Source organism: Carcharodon carcharias (genome assembly GCF_017639515.1).
Source record: "Carcharodon carcharias isolate sCarCar2 chromosome 27 unlocalized genomic scaffold, sCarCar2.pri SUPER_27_unloc_1, whole genome shotgun sequence".
Classification (NCBI taxonomy): domain Eukaryota; kingdom Metazoa; phylum Chordata; class Chondrichthyes; order Lamniformes; family Lamnidae; genus Carcharodon; species Carcharodon carcharias.
Genome location: NW_024470624.1, coordinates 8371853 through 8388993, shown reverse-complemented (window position 1 = coordinate 8388993; position 17141 = coordinate 8371853). Strand labels below are relative to the sequence as shown.

Here is a 17141-nt window from a genome sequence, read left to right as displayed (position 1 = left end):
TCAGAGGATAGTGTTCCAATGCCCGTTGTTCCCCCCACCATCAAGCACCCTGCCCGCGCCCACCCCTTACCCGCCCACCAATCACCCCTTGAGCCCGCCAGGCTGGAAGGGATTGGAACTGCTTTTACACACACTACTTGCACTGCATTAACTAGCATCCACACAACTGCATCGCGCAGGCCAAATAAACCTGCTCCAATCGGGAGAAGCTGCTGCAGTTCGCGGAGGCTCCCTTCAAGCAGACCCTGCGGACTGTCTGCCCCGGTTAAAACGGGCTCCGACTCCTCAGGGCTCCCATTGGGACTTCTGGCCACCTTGGGGCGGGGGCGGGGGGGGGCGGGGGGAGAGAAACACAGCCCCGACCGGGGCCAAACATTCGGGTGGGGATACCCACACTACCCCACCGCCGCCTCACCTCACCCCCACCCCCGCAAGAGCTGCCGCCGTCGCGCGCACGCAAAGGAAAGTCCACCCGCCCGTCTTGTGTGCGTTTGAAACGAAGCAGGTTTATTTCGAGGTGTACACAAAGCATTCAAACCACAGCCACGACCCCACCCCCCCACAACCCCTTGGAGACGCGCGGCAATTAGGGGGCTGGGGTGGCGTGAAAGGAAAGGTTTATTTAACTTCGGGTGGAAGGGGACCCCTCCCCCCCACCTTGTACCACCGCCAGCACCCCCAGCCGCCCACGCCCTCACCAAATGCCGGAACCACCCCCTCCCCCCACCGGTGGAAAACGGTTGACCGGGAGCGCAGCCCCTCGTCAGGCGGGGCTCAGGGTGGGCCGCCCAGCCGGCTCGTCACCGCCGGGCCCCCCGGTTGGGGGCCGGCGCTCGGCGGTGTGGACGCGCTGGTGCCGCAGCAGGTGGGAGGAGACCTTGAAGCGCTTGCCGCACTGCCCGCAGCGGAAGGGGCGCTCGCCGGTGTGGACCCGCTGGTGGGTCATGAGGTTGGAGGACTGGGTGAAGCCCTTGCCGCAGACGGCGCAGGTGTAGGGCCGCTCGCCGGTGTGGACCCGCTGGTGGGTTAGCAGGCTGGACGAGTGGGTGAAGCCCATGCCGCAGACGGAGCAGGCGAAGGGCCCGGCGCCCGTGTGCACCCGCCGGTGCGCCAGGAGGTGGGAGGACTGGGTGAAGCCCATCCCGCAGACCGGGCAGGGGAAGGGCCGCTCGCCGGTGTGGACGCGCCGGTGCCGGGCCAGGCTGCTGGAGACCCGAAAGCGCTTGCCGCACTGGCCGCAGGGGAAGGGCCGCTCGTCGGTGTGGACCCGCCGGTGGCTCAGCAGGTTGCAGGACTGGGTGAAGCCCTTGCCGCAGACGGCGCAGGTGAAGGGCCGCTCGCCGGTGTGGACCCGCCGGTGGGTCAGCAGGCTGAAGGAGCGGGCGAAGCTCTTGCCGCAGACGGCGCAGGCGAACGGCCGCTCCCCGGTGTGGGTGTGCCGGTGGCTCAGCAGGGTGGAGGAGTGCGTGAACCGCTTGCCGCACTCCAGGCAGGCAAAGGGCCGCCCTTGCCCGGTGTCGCCCTCGCCCTCCTCCTCCTCCTCCTCCCTGTCGCAGGCGTGGGCCTCCAGCTCCGACGGACGGCCAAAACCGGCCCCGCACTCCGCACAGCAGTAAGGGGAGCCGCCCTCCGCCTCGACCCCGTCCATCCCCACCGCCCCCGGCACCACCACCACCACCAGCACCACCGCCGCTCGTGCCGCGGGCACTTCCTCGGGTGACAAAGCTGGGTTGCCCGCGCGTCTCGTCTCCGCGCTTTCCCTTCCCCACACACACCCCCACCACCCCCCCCCACCGACACCCCACCGCACCGGCGTTTCCGATCTTCGGCCCACCGTCCGGAGCTTTCCTTCCCCCCCCGCCCACCCCCCGCCAGCCCTCTCCCGGCTCAGCCGTCCATGTCGTTCACAGGCCGGGGTCGCCCATCTCGGGAGCAGTAGGAGCGATCGAGCGGGTGGGTCCCTCGGTTCTAGTCCCCTCGGCGGCGTGCGCGCGCACGCGTCCGGTTACCTGTAGACGCCAGGAGTCACCACGGTGGGTGGGGGAGGGGGAGGGGGGGGGGGGGGGGGGGGGGTGGTGGGGGTGGGGAAACAAAACAGACGTGACTTGCGTTGGTACGGCTCCTCTCCCTGCCTCAGGCATCCCCTCCCAAAGCGCCTGCCCCGCTCACCGACCCAGCTCTCGCGCGCCGACAGGTCCCACGGCCGGCAATCGGAAGCGGGCCCGCTTGGGAGGTCGTAAGAAACAGGGAGCGGGAGGAGGCCATTTGGCCCCTCGAGCCTGCTCCCACCACCCCCCCACCCCCCGGCCCATTCGATAAGATCGTGGCTGATCCGATTGTGGCCTCGACTCCACTTTCCTGCCTGTCCCCCTCCCCTCCCTCCCCCCTCCCCTATAACCCTCGACTCCCCTCATCGATCGAAACTCCGCCTAACTCGGCCTCGGATATATTCAGTGACCCGGACTCCACCGCTCTCTGGGGGGGGGGGGAGAGAATCCAACAGACTGACACCCCCCCCCCACCTCTGAGAGAAGAAATTCCTCCTCAATGGGAGACCCCCACCCTAACTTATTTTTAAACCCCCACCCCCGCATTCTAGATTCCCCCCCCACGAGGGGGGGGGGAACATCCTCTCAGCATCCACCCTGTCAAAACACCCCCTCCCCCGCCCCCTCCCCACTCACGATCTTATCTGTTTCATAGAGTTAGGGTCATAGAGTTACACAGCACAGAAACAGGCCCTTCGGCCCATCGTGTCTATGCTGGCCATCAAGCACCAATCTATTCTAATCCCATTTTCCAGCACTTGGCCCGTACCCTGTATGCTACGGCGTTTCAAGTACTCATCTAAATACTTCTTAAATGTTGTGAGGGTTCCTGCTTCTACCACTCCCTCAGCCAGCGTGTTCCAGGTTCCAACCACCCTCTGGGTGAAAAAAGTTTCCCTCAAATCCCTTACCTTAATTCTATGCCCTCTACTTATTGACACCTCCGCTAAGAGGAAAAGTTTCTTCCTATCTACCCTATCTATGCACCCTCCATAATTTTGTATACCTCTTATCAGGTCCCCCTTCAGCCCTCTCTGCTCCAAGGTAAACAACCTCAGCCTATCCAGTCTCTCTTCACAGCTGAAACGCTCCAGCCCAGGCAACGTCCTGGTGAATCTCCTCTGCACCCTCTCCAGTGCAATCACATCCTTCCTATAATGTGGCGACCAGAACTGCACACAGCACTCCAGCTGTGGCCTAACTAGCGTTTTATACAGCTCCAACATAACCTCCCTGCTCTTATGTCCGATGCCTCAGATAACAAAAACAAGTATCCCATAGATCTTCTTACCCAACTTATCTACCTGTGCTGCTGCCTTCAGGGATCTACGGACATGCACACCAAGGTCCCTACTTAGGGTCTGACCATTCATTGTGTATTCCTTGCCACGTTAGTCCTCCCAAAATGCATCACCTCACACTTCTCAGGATTAAATTCCATTTGGCATTGCTCTGCCCATCTTACCAGCCCATCTATATCGTCCTGTAATCTAAGGCTTTCCTCCTCACTATGTACAATACCACCAACTTTTGTGTCATCTGCGAACTTACCGATCATACCTCCTATATTCACGTTTAAATCATTAATGTACACTGCACACAGCAAGGGTCCCAGCACCGATCCCTGCGACATACCACTCGCCACAGGCTTCCAATCGCAAAAACAACCTTCGACCTTCACCCTCTCCTTCCTGCCACGAAGCCAATTTAGTACCTAATTTTCCAAATTGCCCTGGATCCCAGGGGCTCTTGTCTCCTTGACCATTCTCCCATACGGGACTTTGTCGAAAGCCTTACTGAAGTCCATGTGGACTACATCGACTGCACAACCCTCAACTACACACCCAGCCACCTCCTCGAAAAGTTCAGCCAAATTTGTTTGACATGATCCAATTCCAATGAGGTCACCTCTCGTTCCTCTAAGCCCTGATGAGTGTGGATAGGCCCATTAGAGATGGTGGCTTGAAGGGCAAATACTGACCCTAGGGACACCAGACAGAACTCCCCACCACCCCCACCGTGCCCTCCATAGAGTGTTATAGAACAAGAGGGGGCCACTCAGCCCACAGTGGCTGTCTCTCTCTCTCTCTCCCTCTCTAGGAGCTACCCAATTGATCGCACTGCGCTCTCCCGAAAGCCCTGTAAATTTATTGCCAATTCCCTTTTTTGAAAGTTACTGCAGAATCTGCTTCCACCCGCCCTTTCAGGCAGCATGTTCCAGGTCACAACAAATCGCTGCGTTAAAAAGAGAGTCGCCGGGACCAGTTTCACCTCATTTGCTCTAATCAAAGCCTTCATGGTCATTTTTTTGACACCTCCGAACGCATCCCACCTTAGCCTTCCCTGCTCTTCTTCCCATACCGCGGCCTTTTACACCTGCCCGAGGGGGGAGGGGCGCGGATGGGACCCTCGGCTTTAACGGCACGCCCGAGAGAAACAGCACCCCGGGCTGTGCCGCATTCCCTCACTCCCGGCAAGGGCTCCGAGTTGTTTGGAAACAACAACAGGGCCGGCCAGGGTCGTCAGCCGACTGTGGAGATTCTCGGGAGTGCAGGGCTTGAACGTTGCTGGGAAGAGGGAAGTGTCGCCGCAGCCTTTACTTGCCGGGACAAACGCAGGAGTGCCAAATTTCAAAGGATCCCCCAACAGTTTACACCGGCAGGAGGAGAGGGCGCTGGATGTCTGGCAAGTCAACTGCTTGCAAAACCCCGAAACAAAATGGCTGCGGTTCGATGTGATTCTGCGGTTAGACAGCACTCGCTGATCAATCCTGAGTGCGCCGACAGCTACACCAACAACCGATTTGAGATAATTGGTCGAGCTCGTGAAGTGGCTCATTTACGCTTGCTCGAAGTGACGCACATTCGCACGTAGTGACTCGTTCTCTGCAAACAAGAGGAATATGTTCGAGCCTGACGCCTTTTTTGAATTAGCTTGGGGGAGCCTAGGGATCCCCCTTGCTTCCTCCACGGCAACACCTCAGCCAATCATTGCCGACCCGCCGACCAATCAGCACCCTTTTCTCCTGCGGTATATAAATTGTCGTGATCCTTTGAAATTTGGCAATCTTTGTTTGTCCCAACGAGCGCAAGACGATAAGCTTTGGCAACTTGTCTCTCCTTTCAGCCAAATTCAAGGCCGGAGATTGTTCCAGAAAAGCTGGCACCCGGAAACCGGACAAGCTTTTTGGTCACGAAAGTAAAATGCAGCGGGTGCTGGAAATCTGAAATAAAAACAGAAAATGCCGGGAAAACTCAGCAGGTCTGGCAGCACCTGTGGAGAGAGGGACAGAGTTAACGTTTCGAGTCGGTATGGTCCTTCTTTAGAGCTAAAGAGAAGTAGAAATGTGATGAAATTAATAGTGTTTTGGGCGGGGCGGTGGGGTGGTGGTGAAGCTGGATAGAAGGCCAGCGATATGTGAGGGCAAAGGAGAGATTGACAAATATGTCATATGTCATGGACAAAAGGACAAAGGGGGTGTTAATGGTAGTGTTAAGGACTAAAGGAGGTGCTGATGGTGGCATAAAGGAAAGAAAGCAGAATGAGGTAATAGCAAAACAAGGTAGCATTGTGTGAAAGAACAACGCGGAACAAGTAACAGATGGCCCTGTAGGGGTGGGGTGGGGGGAGGGGTGGGGAAAAAGGATGGAAAAAGGGATTAAAGGGGGATGAAACAATGAATAAACATGAAACTAAGTGGGCAAAAAAAAAGAATAATTTTTTGAAAAAAGGGGATTATAAAAAGGGGTGAGGATACAGCAGAGTACATGGTCTGAAGTTATTGAACTGTGTTAAGTCTGGAAGGCTGTAAAATGCCTAGTCGGAAGATGAGGTGCTGTTCCTCCAGTTTGCGTTGAGCTTCACTGGAACATTGCAGCAGGCCAAGGACAGACATGTGGGCGTGAGAGCAGGGTGGGGTGCTGAAATGGCAAGCAACAGGGAGGTCTGGGTCATGCTTGTGAACAGACCAAAGGTGTTCTGCAAAGCGGTCACCCAGTCTGCATTTGGTCTATAAAAACAAAAAAACTGCAGATGCTGGAAATCCAAAACAAAACAGAATTACCTGGAAAAACTCAGCAGGTCTGGCAGCATCGGTGGAGAAGAAAAGAGTTGACATTTCGAGTCCTCATGACCCTTCAACAGAATTAGCAGAAGTTTCTAGTTCCGTTGAAGGGTCATGAGGACTCGAAACGTCAACTCTTTTCTCCTCTACCGATGCTGCCAGACCTGCTGAGTTTTTCCAGGTAATTCTGCATTTGGTCTCTCCAGTGTAGAGGAGACCGCACTGGGAGCAGTGAATGCAGCAGACTAAATTGAAGGAAGTGCAAGTGAAATGCTGCTTCACTTGAAAGGTGCGTTTGGGCCCTTGGACGGTGAGGAGAGGGCAAGTGAAGGGGCAGGTGTTGCACCTTCTGCGGTTGCATGGGAAGGTGCCGTGGGAAGAGGATGAGGTGTAGGGGGTGATGGAGGAGTGAGCCAGGGTGTCACGGAGGGAACGATCCCTACGGAATGCTGACACGACGGGGGCGGGGAGCGGCGAGGGGAAGATTTGTTTGATGGTGGCATCATGCTGGAGTTGGTGGAAATGGCCGAGGATGATCCTTTGTACGCTGAGGCTGGTGGGGTGAAAAGTGAGGACAAGGGTGAGCCTATCATGGTTCTGGGAGCTGGGGGGGGTGGGGGGGGGCGCAAAGGGGTGATGGCGGAGGTGAAGGAGATAGGTCGGACACGGTTGCCGGCCCTGTCAACCACAAGGCTTTTGGTCATCTTGTTGGGGTTTGGTGGGGGGGGCAACTGTAAACAGGAAGGCTCCCAACTGTGGCCAAGCAAGAGAGCCATCAGAGACTCTTTAACTGCAACCCTGTCCCTTTAAATCTCTATTCCCACCCCCCCCCTCCAAGCAGCACTGTTCCTTTAGCCACGTCACAGCCAGGCGATGGAAGATGAGGTCACTTTAAATGCCCTACCCCAGGGAAATACAGACATTCTTGTTTTGAAATATGATACCATCAGTGTCAGAGAGACAGAGAGGGCGAGACCCTTTACACAGACTGAACCTTCAATTGCCCATTAAGCACACAAATTGCCCCTTTAACAATACCGTCTCCAGAGACATCATTTTTCTTCAAATACACAAGCTGCCCCACTAAATGAGTTAATAATAACTTTGTTAATCGCACACCCTGCTCGTTCATAACACACACCAATCCCGCGCTGCCCCTTTAATTGTATTTTCCACGGATTCCCAAACCCCCCTTTAATCACAAGTTGCCCCTTAATCACCCAGCCCTTTAACAGCACACACTGCCCCTTAATTAACCCCCCCCCCGAAACCTTTTACTCCGCACCACCCCTTTAATTGCACACTACCCTTGGAGTTAACCAATCCCTTCGCGCCACAATGCCCCTTTAATCCTATACCCGCACCCATTATTTACCCCAACCTTTCATTCTGTGCCAACCTATTAAAATCCCCATCCCTTTAATTGATCACACTGTCCCTTTGATTGCACCCATTCCTTTAAATCACACTCTTCTTTGAATTACCCTGCCCTTTTGGCCACAAATGCCCCTTTAATGACATACTGTCACTTTAGTTACCCGATACCTTTATGCCAGACCATCCCTTTGATTTTTACCACTCCTTTAATCACAGATCCAAACTAATTGCCCATTCCCTTTTGCTCCCCTCTACCCCCGCCACCCCCCCACTGGCCCTTTCTCCTCCATTCCATACCGTTTTTCCCCCACGCCATCCCTTTAATTGCCCCAGTCCCTTTTGTTCGATCACAATGCCCCTTTAATTATCCCCACCCCTTTAATCACGCTTCGCCCCTTGAATTCCCCAGTCCTAATTTTACCTCAAGTCTCAACGCCCCTTTAATCGCGTGCAGCCCCTTTAGTCACCATCGATGCCTCACCACCCCTCTAAGGGCCTCATCCCTTTAACCGAAACACCACCCACCTGCCCCCCCCACCCACCCACCCCCTTCACTTCTTCCGATCCCTTCAATCAGACGTCGTTTACCACCCCCCCCCCAAACCCCCCACAACGCCCCGCCAACCCCAGCCCCTTCCGACCACACAAACCGCAGACCAATTAACTGCCCGTGCCTTTTCAGCCACAGTGCCCATAACGGGTGGAAGCAGAAGCTGGCCATTCGGCCCATCCAGTCTGCTCCGCCATTCAAAGGGGGTCTTGGCTGATCCGACAACCCTCGACTCCACTTTCCTTCCTTTCCACCACCACCTTGATTCCCTTGCTGATCAAAAATCTGCCTTCCATTTCAATGTCTGCCTTCAATTGCAAGGCACTGTCCCATTTTTTGACGCCATACTTTTAATTCCACACCTCCCCTTTAATAGCCCCGTCCCTTGACACTGCCCCTTTAAATGTCTCCCACAGCAACCACATCCTTGCTCCTGCTGCTTGTTTGTTTTCTTTTCTCTCTCCCCGCCACCCCCCCCCCCCCTCTGTTTTTCTGCAACCCCAGAGCGGTGGACAGAGACGGGTTGGAGAGAAGCGGGGAGGTTAAAAAGGCCGCACTCACCCCCTCGGCCCTCAGCCTGGGCTGGCTGCACAAAATGGCCGAGCGGCTGCCTCGTCTCCTCCTCCTCCTCCCCCCTCCCCCAACACTCCGAGGGAAGCCCCGCCCCTCCCAACCCGCACCCCGCCCACCCCACACCGAATGGTCACTGCCCGCGGAGGAAGCCCCGCCCTCCGGGCCCCGATTGGTCACTGCCTTCCAACTGCCACCTCCACCACAATGCCCCCCTCCACGACTCCGGCCCCGCCCCCCCCCCCCCCCAAGACTGACCACCCGCTTATCGCTGGCCGACAAGCCCCGCCCCCGTCACCTGACGGCACCGATTGTTCATTGACCCCGCCCCCATCGCTGCCCGATTGGCCACTGCCTCCGCTAAAACGCACCGCCCTCTCAGATTCCACGGCACCGCCCCCCCCCCGCCCTCCCAACAACCACTCCTGACCCCGCCCAGTGCGCTCCGATTGTTCGCTGCCCAGGAAGGCCCGGCCCCTTTTCGCCCCTGGACACCCACCCCGATTGGTCACTGTCCGCTCAGCCCCGCCTCCCCACTGTGATTCCTCCCCCCTCAGTTCTGCAACGCTGAGCCCGCCCACCGCCACTGACCACGCCCAGCGCCGCTCCGTTTTTCGCTGGCGCGGGGAAGCCCCGCCCTCCTCCAAGTAACACCGCCCACCGCGACTCGATTGGACACTGCCCGTGATGTCCCCGCCCTCCCCTACCACCACCATCACCACCATCACCACCGGACCCGCCCACCTGCAGCCAATGGCTCAGCTTGCTGCTGTCCCATTGGCTGCTCTCCGTCAGGCCACGCCCGCCAACATTGTCCCCGCCCACCGGCCACCCACCGCCCCCCCCCCCCCCCCCCCCCCCCCAGCCACCGTGGGCCGCGACTCGAGTGGAGCCCCGCTCTCATTGGCCGCTGCCTAGGAAGGCCCCGCCCCCTCCGCCGCTGGTCCCGCCCACCGCGCCCTCTTTGGCCTCTCTTGGTCAGCCGGCCACGTCAATCAAGGTGCGCCTCTGAGTCATGCCGTCAAGGCGGGAAGTGCTGGCTCCAAGAAGTCACGTGCCTGAAAGGAACATGGCTGCTTCCAATTCTTCCCCCCCAGCTCCAACAACCACTATTACCAATTGAAGATATTACTATTGGACCTTAATGCTAATCTTCTTAATAAAAACATCATGGTTCACTCCATCAATGAACCTCAGAATTTTCACACCTCCCAATACCCTTCCCTGTTCTTAAGCAAACAAGAATTAGAAGCAGGAGGAGGCTGTTCAGCCCCTCGAGCCTGCTCCCCCCATTCGATAAGATCGTAGCGGATCTGACTGTACCCTCAACTCCACTTTCCTGCCTATCCACATAACCCTCGACCCCGTCATCAATCAAAAACCTGTCCAACCCAGCCTCGAATATATCCAGTGACCCAGCCTCCACTGCTCTCTGGGGAAGAGAATGCCACAGACTGACCACCCTCTGAGAGAAGGAATTCCTCCAATGGAACATAGGACCTTGGAGCAGGAGTTGGCCATTTGGCCCATCCAGTCTGCTCCACCATTCAATGAGATAGTGACTGATCTGGTTGTGGTCTCAACTCCACTTTGCCACCTGCCACCCCCCCCCCCCCACCCCATAACCCTTGACTCCCTTGGAGATCAAAAATCCATCAAACTCAGCCTTGAATACATTCAATGACCCGGCCTCCACTGCTCTCTGGGGAGGGGGGATTCCAAAGACTACCGACCCCCTGACAGAGAAAAAAAAATCTCATCTTGGTCTTAAATGGTAGACCTCTTATTCTTAAGCTGTGTCCCCTGACTCCAGTCTCTCCCACAAGAGAGAACAACCTCCTGGTATCTACCCTATCAATTCCCTTCAGGATCTTATATATTTTAATAAGATCACCTTTCATTCTTCTAAAATCCAATGGGTATAGACCCAACCTGTTCAACCTTTCCTAATAAGGTGAGCCCCTCATCCCAGGAATGGGTCAAATGAACCTTCTCTGAACTGCAATAATTATATCTATTTTCAAATAAGGGGACAGAAACTCTACACAGTATTCCAGATGTGGCCTCACCAATGGCTTGCACAGCTGCAGTAAAGCTTCCCTACTTTTATATTCCATCTCCCTTGGAGTAAAGGACAACATTCCATTTGTCAATGCATATGCCCCAAGCAGCAATTACTGGTTGAGGAATCTATATCGAGATTAGGAGGAAGAATAAAGGAGTGGGCAGTAGTCAAAGCAATTGGCAGCAATTATGCTGAGAGACCAAATACAGGGACCTGTAGAGTTGGTAAGAACCCAAGGACACAGACACAACAGAAAGGAAACCTTGTTCATGCTGCGAGTGGTTGGGATCTGGAATCTGCTGCCTGAGATTGTCGTGGACGCAGGTTCAAAATTGGTTTTCAAAAGAGAATCGAAAGCCTGAAAACATTTGCGGGGGCGACAGGGAGTAGGCGAGGGAGTGGGGCTCAGCGAGTCGCTCCCACCGAGGGCGGGCACAGGTGGGATGGGCCGAACGGTCTCCCTCTGTTCTGTAACCGTTCCACAACTCGATCATTTTGTAGTATCCTTTCATGGAGTGTGGGCATTGTTGGCGAAGCCCCAGCATTTGTTGCCCATCCCTCCTTGCCCTCTTGAACTGAGTGGCTTTCTGGGCCATTGCAGAGGGCACTTCAAGAGGCCACCACATTGCTGTGGGTCTGCAGCCACATTGCTCAAGGAATCACCATCATTATTTCCAGTGCACGATGACATTAGCATTTGGGCAGGGGTGCCAAAGACCATGCTATGAGTCTGCTCTCCATGATAAACGCAATCCTTTTCATCGCAGGGGCAATTAGGGATGAGCAATAAATGGGCCCACACCTCCTGAATGAATTGTGGTTGTGGTGGGGTGGGGTGGGTTATGGGACGGGTGTGGAAACAGTCACTCCAATGGCACCGCGCGCAGCGCTGGAAGCAGAGCCCGGCCCAAGGTGCGCAGGCCGCCGAGGGGCGCAAAGGCTCCCCGGGGCCTGTAGTCCCGGAGGGCGGGACTACAAGTCCCAGCGTGCCAGGGCGCGGAGTGAGCATGCGCGGTGCGGGCTTTGCCTGCGCGCGCACACACAAGCACACCCCCCCCCCCCCCCCACGGGGTCCCCCGCGTCACAATGAGGCGGGACGGGGGCGGCACGTGCAGCAGGCATCACCATGGTGACTCAGTGGCCCAGTGGAGACCGGCACCATGGATTGACCACTGACCATCACCTTGCCCTGGCAGCTTCTGTAAGTGGAACATGGCAAAAAGAAAAAAAAAAGCAACACAGACAGAGAGAAAAAAAAAGTCAGGTCAATACATGCAAAATTATTTATTTATTTATTTATTTGGGGTATGGAATGATCCATTCCCCCTCCCTATCTGATGCGTCGCTTCGACACGTATTCGAGGCTTCGGGCCTACGCCCCTCCTATCTCCCCCCCCCCACCCCCTGTCCCTGGCCCATCCCTAATCGCCCCTCAAACGGAGTGGGGTTCGCCCGGTCAGTTCGGAGGGGTGGGTGGGGAGGGGGGGTGTGGGGGGGGGGGGGGTGCAATTTAAGATCCAACCGCGCTTTGCTGTGGAGGGAGGGAGGGAGGGAGAGGGGCCTGGAGTCACATGCCGGGGGCCCAGATTCGGGTAACGGGGGCAGAGGGTCTCTCCTTCCCTAAAGGTGGGGGGGGAGGGGGGGGGAGCAGGGGGCGGTATCACGAGCGGGCCAGGTGGGCCCTGGCGACCACCACCCGACGACGGCCGCCGAGGCCGCTGGGGCCGGCTCTTTTGAATTTGGGGTTTGGCGAATTGGGCTCGAATCCCGCCGGCTGCCGTCATCTTCCGGTGCAGCCCCCCCCCCCACTCCCGCTCCGAGGGGTAACATAAGAACGTGGGAGTGGGCCACCCAACCTGCCTCACCGTTCAGCGAAGTGGGTCGACCTCAACTCCGCTTTCCTGCCTGAGAGTCCCTTAGCCCTCGATTCCCTCAAGAGTTCAAGGACGTCTTGAATATATGTGGCCCTGGGGGTGGGGAGAGGGAGTGGGGGGAGGGGGGTGGGGGTGGGTGGTAGAGAATTCCTAACCTTCGTAACCTTCTGAGTTAAGAGATTCCTCCTCATCTGTGTCCCAAAATGGCCGCCTCCCTCACCGTGAGCCTGCCAGCCCACGTTCTAGGTTCCCCAGCCGGTGGGGTGGAAGGAAGGGGGCAAGTGGGAAACAATATCTCAGTGTCTACCCCCGCCAAGCCCCCTCAGAATCTTACATATTTCAACGAGGTCACCTCTCGTTCCTCTAAAATCGGGAGAAAACGGGCCCGATTTACTCAAACTTTCATCAGCAGGGAAGCCTCCCATCCCAGAGACCAATCTAATGAACCTCCGTTGCAATCCCTTTGAGGTAAGTCAATCCATTTTTTTAGATCTGGGACCAAAGACGTATGCATTAGTGGCAAGGCTTTCTTATTAATGCACTCCAATCCCTTTGCAATCAAGGACAATATCCCACTTGCCTTCCTAATTGCTTGCTGTACCCGTGTGTTAACTTTCTATGATTCATGTACAAGCACACCCAGGTCCCTCAAATGCAATTTCTCAGCCTCCCGTCATTTGAAAAATACTGTTTTCAGTTTCTCTTCCAACCAAAGCAGATAATGTTTTTTTTTTCTCTTATTTCTTCACGGGACGTGGGCATCGCTAGCTGGGCCAGCATTTATTGTCCACTCTGAACTGTCCCTTGAGAAGGTGGTGGGTGAGCCGCTGCCTTGAACCGCTGCAGTCTGTGTGGTGTAGGGTACACCCACCGCGCTGCTAGGGAGGGAGTTCCAGGATTTTGACCCAGCGACAGTGAAGGGCCGGCCGACATATTTCCAAGTCAGGATGGTGAGTGGCTCGGAGGGGAACTTGGTAGGTGGTGGTGTTCCCCGTGTGTCTGCTAGCCTTGTCCTTCTAGATAGTAAGGGTTGTGGATTTGGAAGGTACTGTGTAAAGAGCCTTGGTGAGTCCCTGCAGTGCATCTTGTAGATGGTACACACACTGCTGCTACTGTGCGTCGGTAGTGGAGGGAGTGAATGTTTGTGGATGGGGTGCTGATCAAGCAGGGCTGTGGTATTGAGCTTCTCAAATGTTGTGGGAGCCGCATCATCCAGTCAAGTGGGGAAATTCCAATATGCTCCTGACTTGTGCCTTGTAGATGGTGGACAGGCTTTGAGGAGTTAGGAGGTGAGTTACTCTCTGCAGGATCCCCAGCCTCTGATTTGCTCTTGTAGCCACAGTATTTATATGGCTGGTCCAGATTAATTTCTGGTCAATGTTAACCCTAGGATGTTGATAGTGGAGGGGATTCAGTGATGATAATGCCATTGAACATCAAGGGGTGATGTTTGGATTCTCTCTTGCTGGAGGTGGTCATTGCCTGGCACTTGTGAGGCGCGCATGTTACTTGCCACTTGTCAGCCCAAAGCCTGGATATTGTCCAGAGCTTGCTGCATTTTGGGCATGAACCAGGACTATTCACAAGAACAGTCATCAAAATCAGATACTGAGCAGTCAGGGTTGCAGTTTTGGAAGGTGCTGTCAAAGGAGGCTTGACAAGTTGCTGCACTGCGTCTTATAATACACACTGCTGCCACTGTGCATTTGTGGTGGAGGTTGTGAATGTTTAAGGTGGTGGATGGGGTGCCAGTCAAGCAGACTGCTTTGTCCCAGATGGTGTCGAGCTTCATGACTGTTGTTGGAGCTGCACTCATCCTGGCTGTTTCAGATCAGGATGGGAGGAGCGCGCAGTTAATTCTAGCCCCATTTCTCCACAGGTCCTAACAATAGTTTAATTCATCCACAAAGCTGGCTAACTGTAACCCTTTGATACTGTTATTCCCATCATAAAAATACTCGAACTAGCACAGAAAATATTAATTTATTATAAAGCAAATAAAAACAAGTTAATAAACTGCTTAACATACAAGTTGTTTAGAACTGTAAAGATTTTCCCCCCGGTTCGGTTTCTGGTCAATGGTCGCAAGCCCCAGGGTGTTGGCACTTCACATCTTTCCACTGCATTACATCCCATCTTGCCACATCCTCACCCGCTCACCCAAGCCTGTCTGTTCCTAAGCAGCATATTTGGCTTCTCCTCACCACTTACTTTGTGTCACCGGTAAAATTGGATGTGTTACATGGTGGGGGGTGAGGATTGGGGGTGTGCGGGCAGAGTTTTTCATTTCCCTGCCGGTGGGTTTCGAGGCAGGGATGGTGACGTGAGATTTCCCAGACAGTCATGCTGCCCAGGCTCTCAGCCCATCCCTGCCTCCACCCCACCCCCACCCCTTCCCCAATCTTACTCTCGGACGGGCGAGACCTAGGCCTCGGGCGAGGCCTAGGTCTCATTTGAGGCCCTTGAGCGGCCTATTATTGGCCACTTCAGGGCCATTTCCCATCCAGCCTCCATTTTCAGGCTGGCGGGAGGAGTTCAGGGGCAAGGGCTGGGTGGGGGGGTGGGGGGGTGGTGGTGGGGGCGGGGGGGGCGGTGGTGGGGAGGGGGCGGGGGTTGGTGATGGGGGTTGTGGGGGGGATGCCCGAAAATGAACCTTTGTTCAGGGCCTTGGGTGGGAAAAAAGGAGCTGGGGTGGGGTGGGGAGTGGGGTGGGTCGCCTTCATCAGCAGCCCCCTATAACATTGGGCGGGAGGAGTTCAGGTGCAGGGAGGAACGATGTCTGAAAATGTGACCCTGCTCAGTCCTCGGGGGAAACAGGTAACTGTAGACCAGTTAGCTTAACATGTGTCATTGGGAAAACTCTGGATTCTGTTATAAAGGATGTTGTAGCAGAGCATTTAGAAATGCACAATCTAATCAAGCAGAGTCAGTATGGCTTCATGAAGGGGTAATCATGCCTGACAAATTTAGTAGAATTCTTTGTGGAGGTAACAAACAGGATAGATAAAGGGCAACCAGTAGATGTAATATATTTAGGTTTCCAAAAGGCGTTCGACAAGGTACCAGACATAAGGCTACTTTATAAGATAAAAGCCCATGGTGTTGGGAGGAGTATATCAGCATGGATAGAGGACTGGCTAACAAATAGAAGACAGAGAGTTGGGATATGGGGGGCATTTTCAGGATGGCAACCTGTAACTATTGGAGTGCCACAGGGATCAGTGCTGGGGCCACAATTATTTACAATATATATTAACGACTTGGATGAGGGACAGGAATGTACCATCGCCAAGTTTGCCGATGACATGAAAATAGGTGGGAAGGCAAGTGGTGAGGATGACACAAAGAGCCCACAGAGGGATATAGACAGGTTAGGTGAGTGGGCAAACAAGTGGCTTATGGAATATAATGTGGGAAGTGTGAGGTTATCACTTTGGCAGGAAGAATAGAGGAGCTGAATATTATTTAAATGGGGAAAGACTGCAGAAAACTGCAGCACAGAAAGATATGGGGGTCCTCATGCATGAATCCCAAAAAGCTAACATGCAAGTTCAGCAGGTAATAGGGAAGGCAAATGGAATGTTGGCCTTTATTTCAAAGGGAATGGAATATAAAAATAGGGAAGTCTTGCTAAAACTATACAAGGCATTAATTGGACCACATCTAGAATACTATGAACAGTTTTGGTCCCCTTATTTAAGGAAAGATATACTGGCATTGGAGGCAGTCCAGAGAAGATTCACTAGGTTGATCCCGAGTATGGAGGGATTTTCTTATGAGGAGAGATTGAGTAGGTTGGGCCTGTCCTTATTGGTGTTTAGAAAAATGAAAGGCGACCTTATTGAAACATATAAGTTTCTTAGGGGGCTTGACATGGTAGATGCTGAGAGGTTGTTTCCCCTTGTGGGAGAGTCTAGGACCAGAGGGCATAATCTCAGAGTAAGGGGGCACCCATTTAAAACAGAGATGAGGAGGAATTTCTTCTCTCAGAGGGTGGTCAATCCGTGGAATTCTTTACCGCAGAGGGCTGTAGAGGCTGGGTCATTAAATATATTCAAGGCTCAGATAGACAGATTTTTAATCAGTAAGGGAATCAAGGGTTATGGATAAAAGGCAGGAAAGTGGAGTTGAGGAGGATCAGATCAGCCATGGTCTCATTGAATGGTGGAGCAGATTTGATGGGCTGAATAGCCTACTTCTGCTCTTACATCTTATGGTCCATCAGCAGCCTCCTTTTAACATTGAGTGTGTCCCACCCCCTCCCCACCCCTCCCCACCACCCCCAAAAGGTCTGGCCCCTGCAGGGGCTCCCTTCCTTCCCCCCACCCCTGGTCTCTCCATTAACATCCCCACCCCCTCTACCCAACCCCCCTGAGCCCCACCTCCCCACCCCACCCTGAGACCAACCCCCCCCCACCCAAACACTTACCTGGTGCTGGACTTCCAGGACTGGTCCTGTGCCTGCAGCTTCTGGTGCTGCAGGGGCTGGAGGTGGGACTTGCCCCCCAGCAAGGAGGGGAAGTCCCGCCTCCAGCCAATTCATGCTCGTTGGAGTGTGAAGTGGCCGCGGGGCGGGCAGTATCGACGGGGATGT

At 54.9% G+C, this 17141-nt stretch overlaps 1 protein-coding gene across 1 annotated transcript; it reads right to left on the bottom strand.

Annotated features, from left to right (window-relative positions):
• Positions 1-486: 486 nt before the first annotated feature.
• LOC121273564 (zinc finger protein 239-like) lies at positions 487-1670 on the bottom strand. The gene has a single exon (XM_041180732.1). The coding sequence runs from the start codon at positions 1646-1648 to the stop codon at positions 764-766; it is 885 nt and encodes a 294-aa protein (XP_041036666.1). The 5' UTR covers positions 1649-1670; the 3' UTR covers positions 487-763.
• Between the last annotated feature and the right edge of the window lie 15471 nt (positions 1671-17141).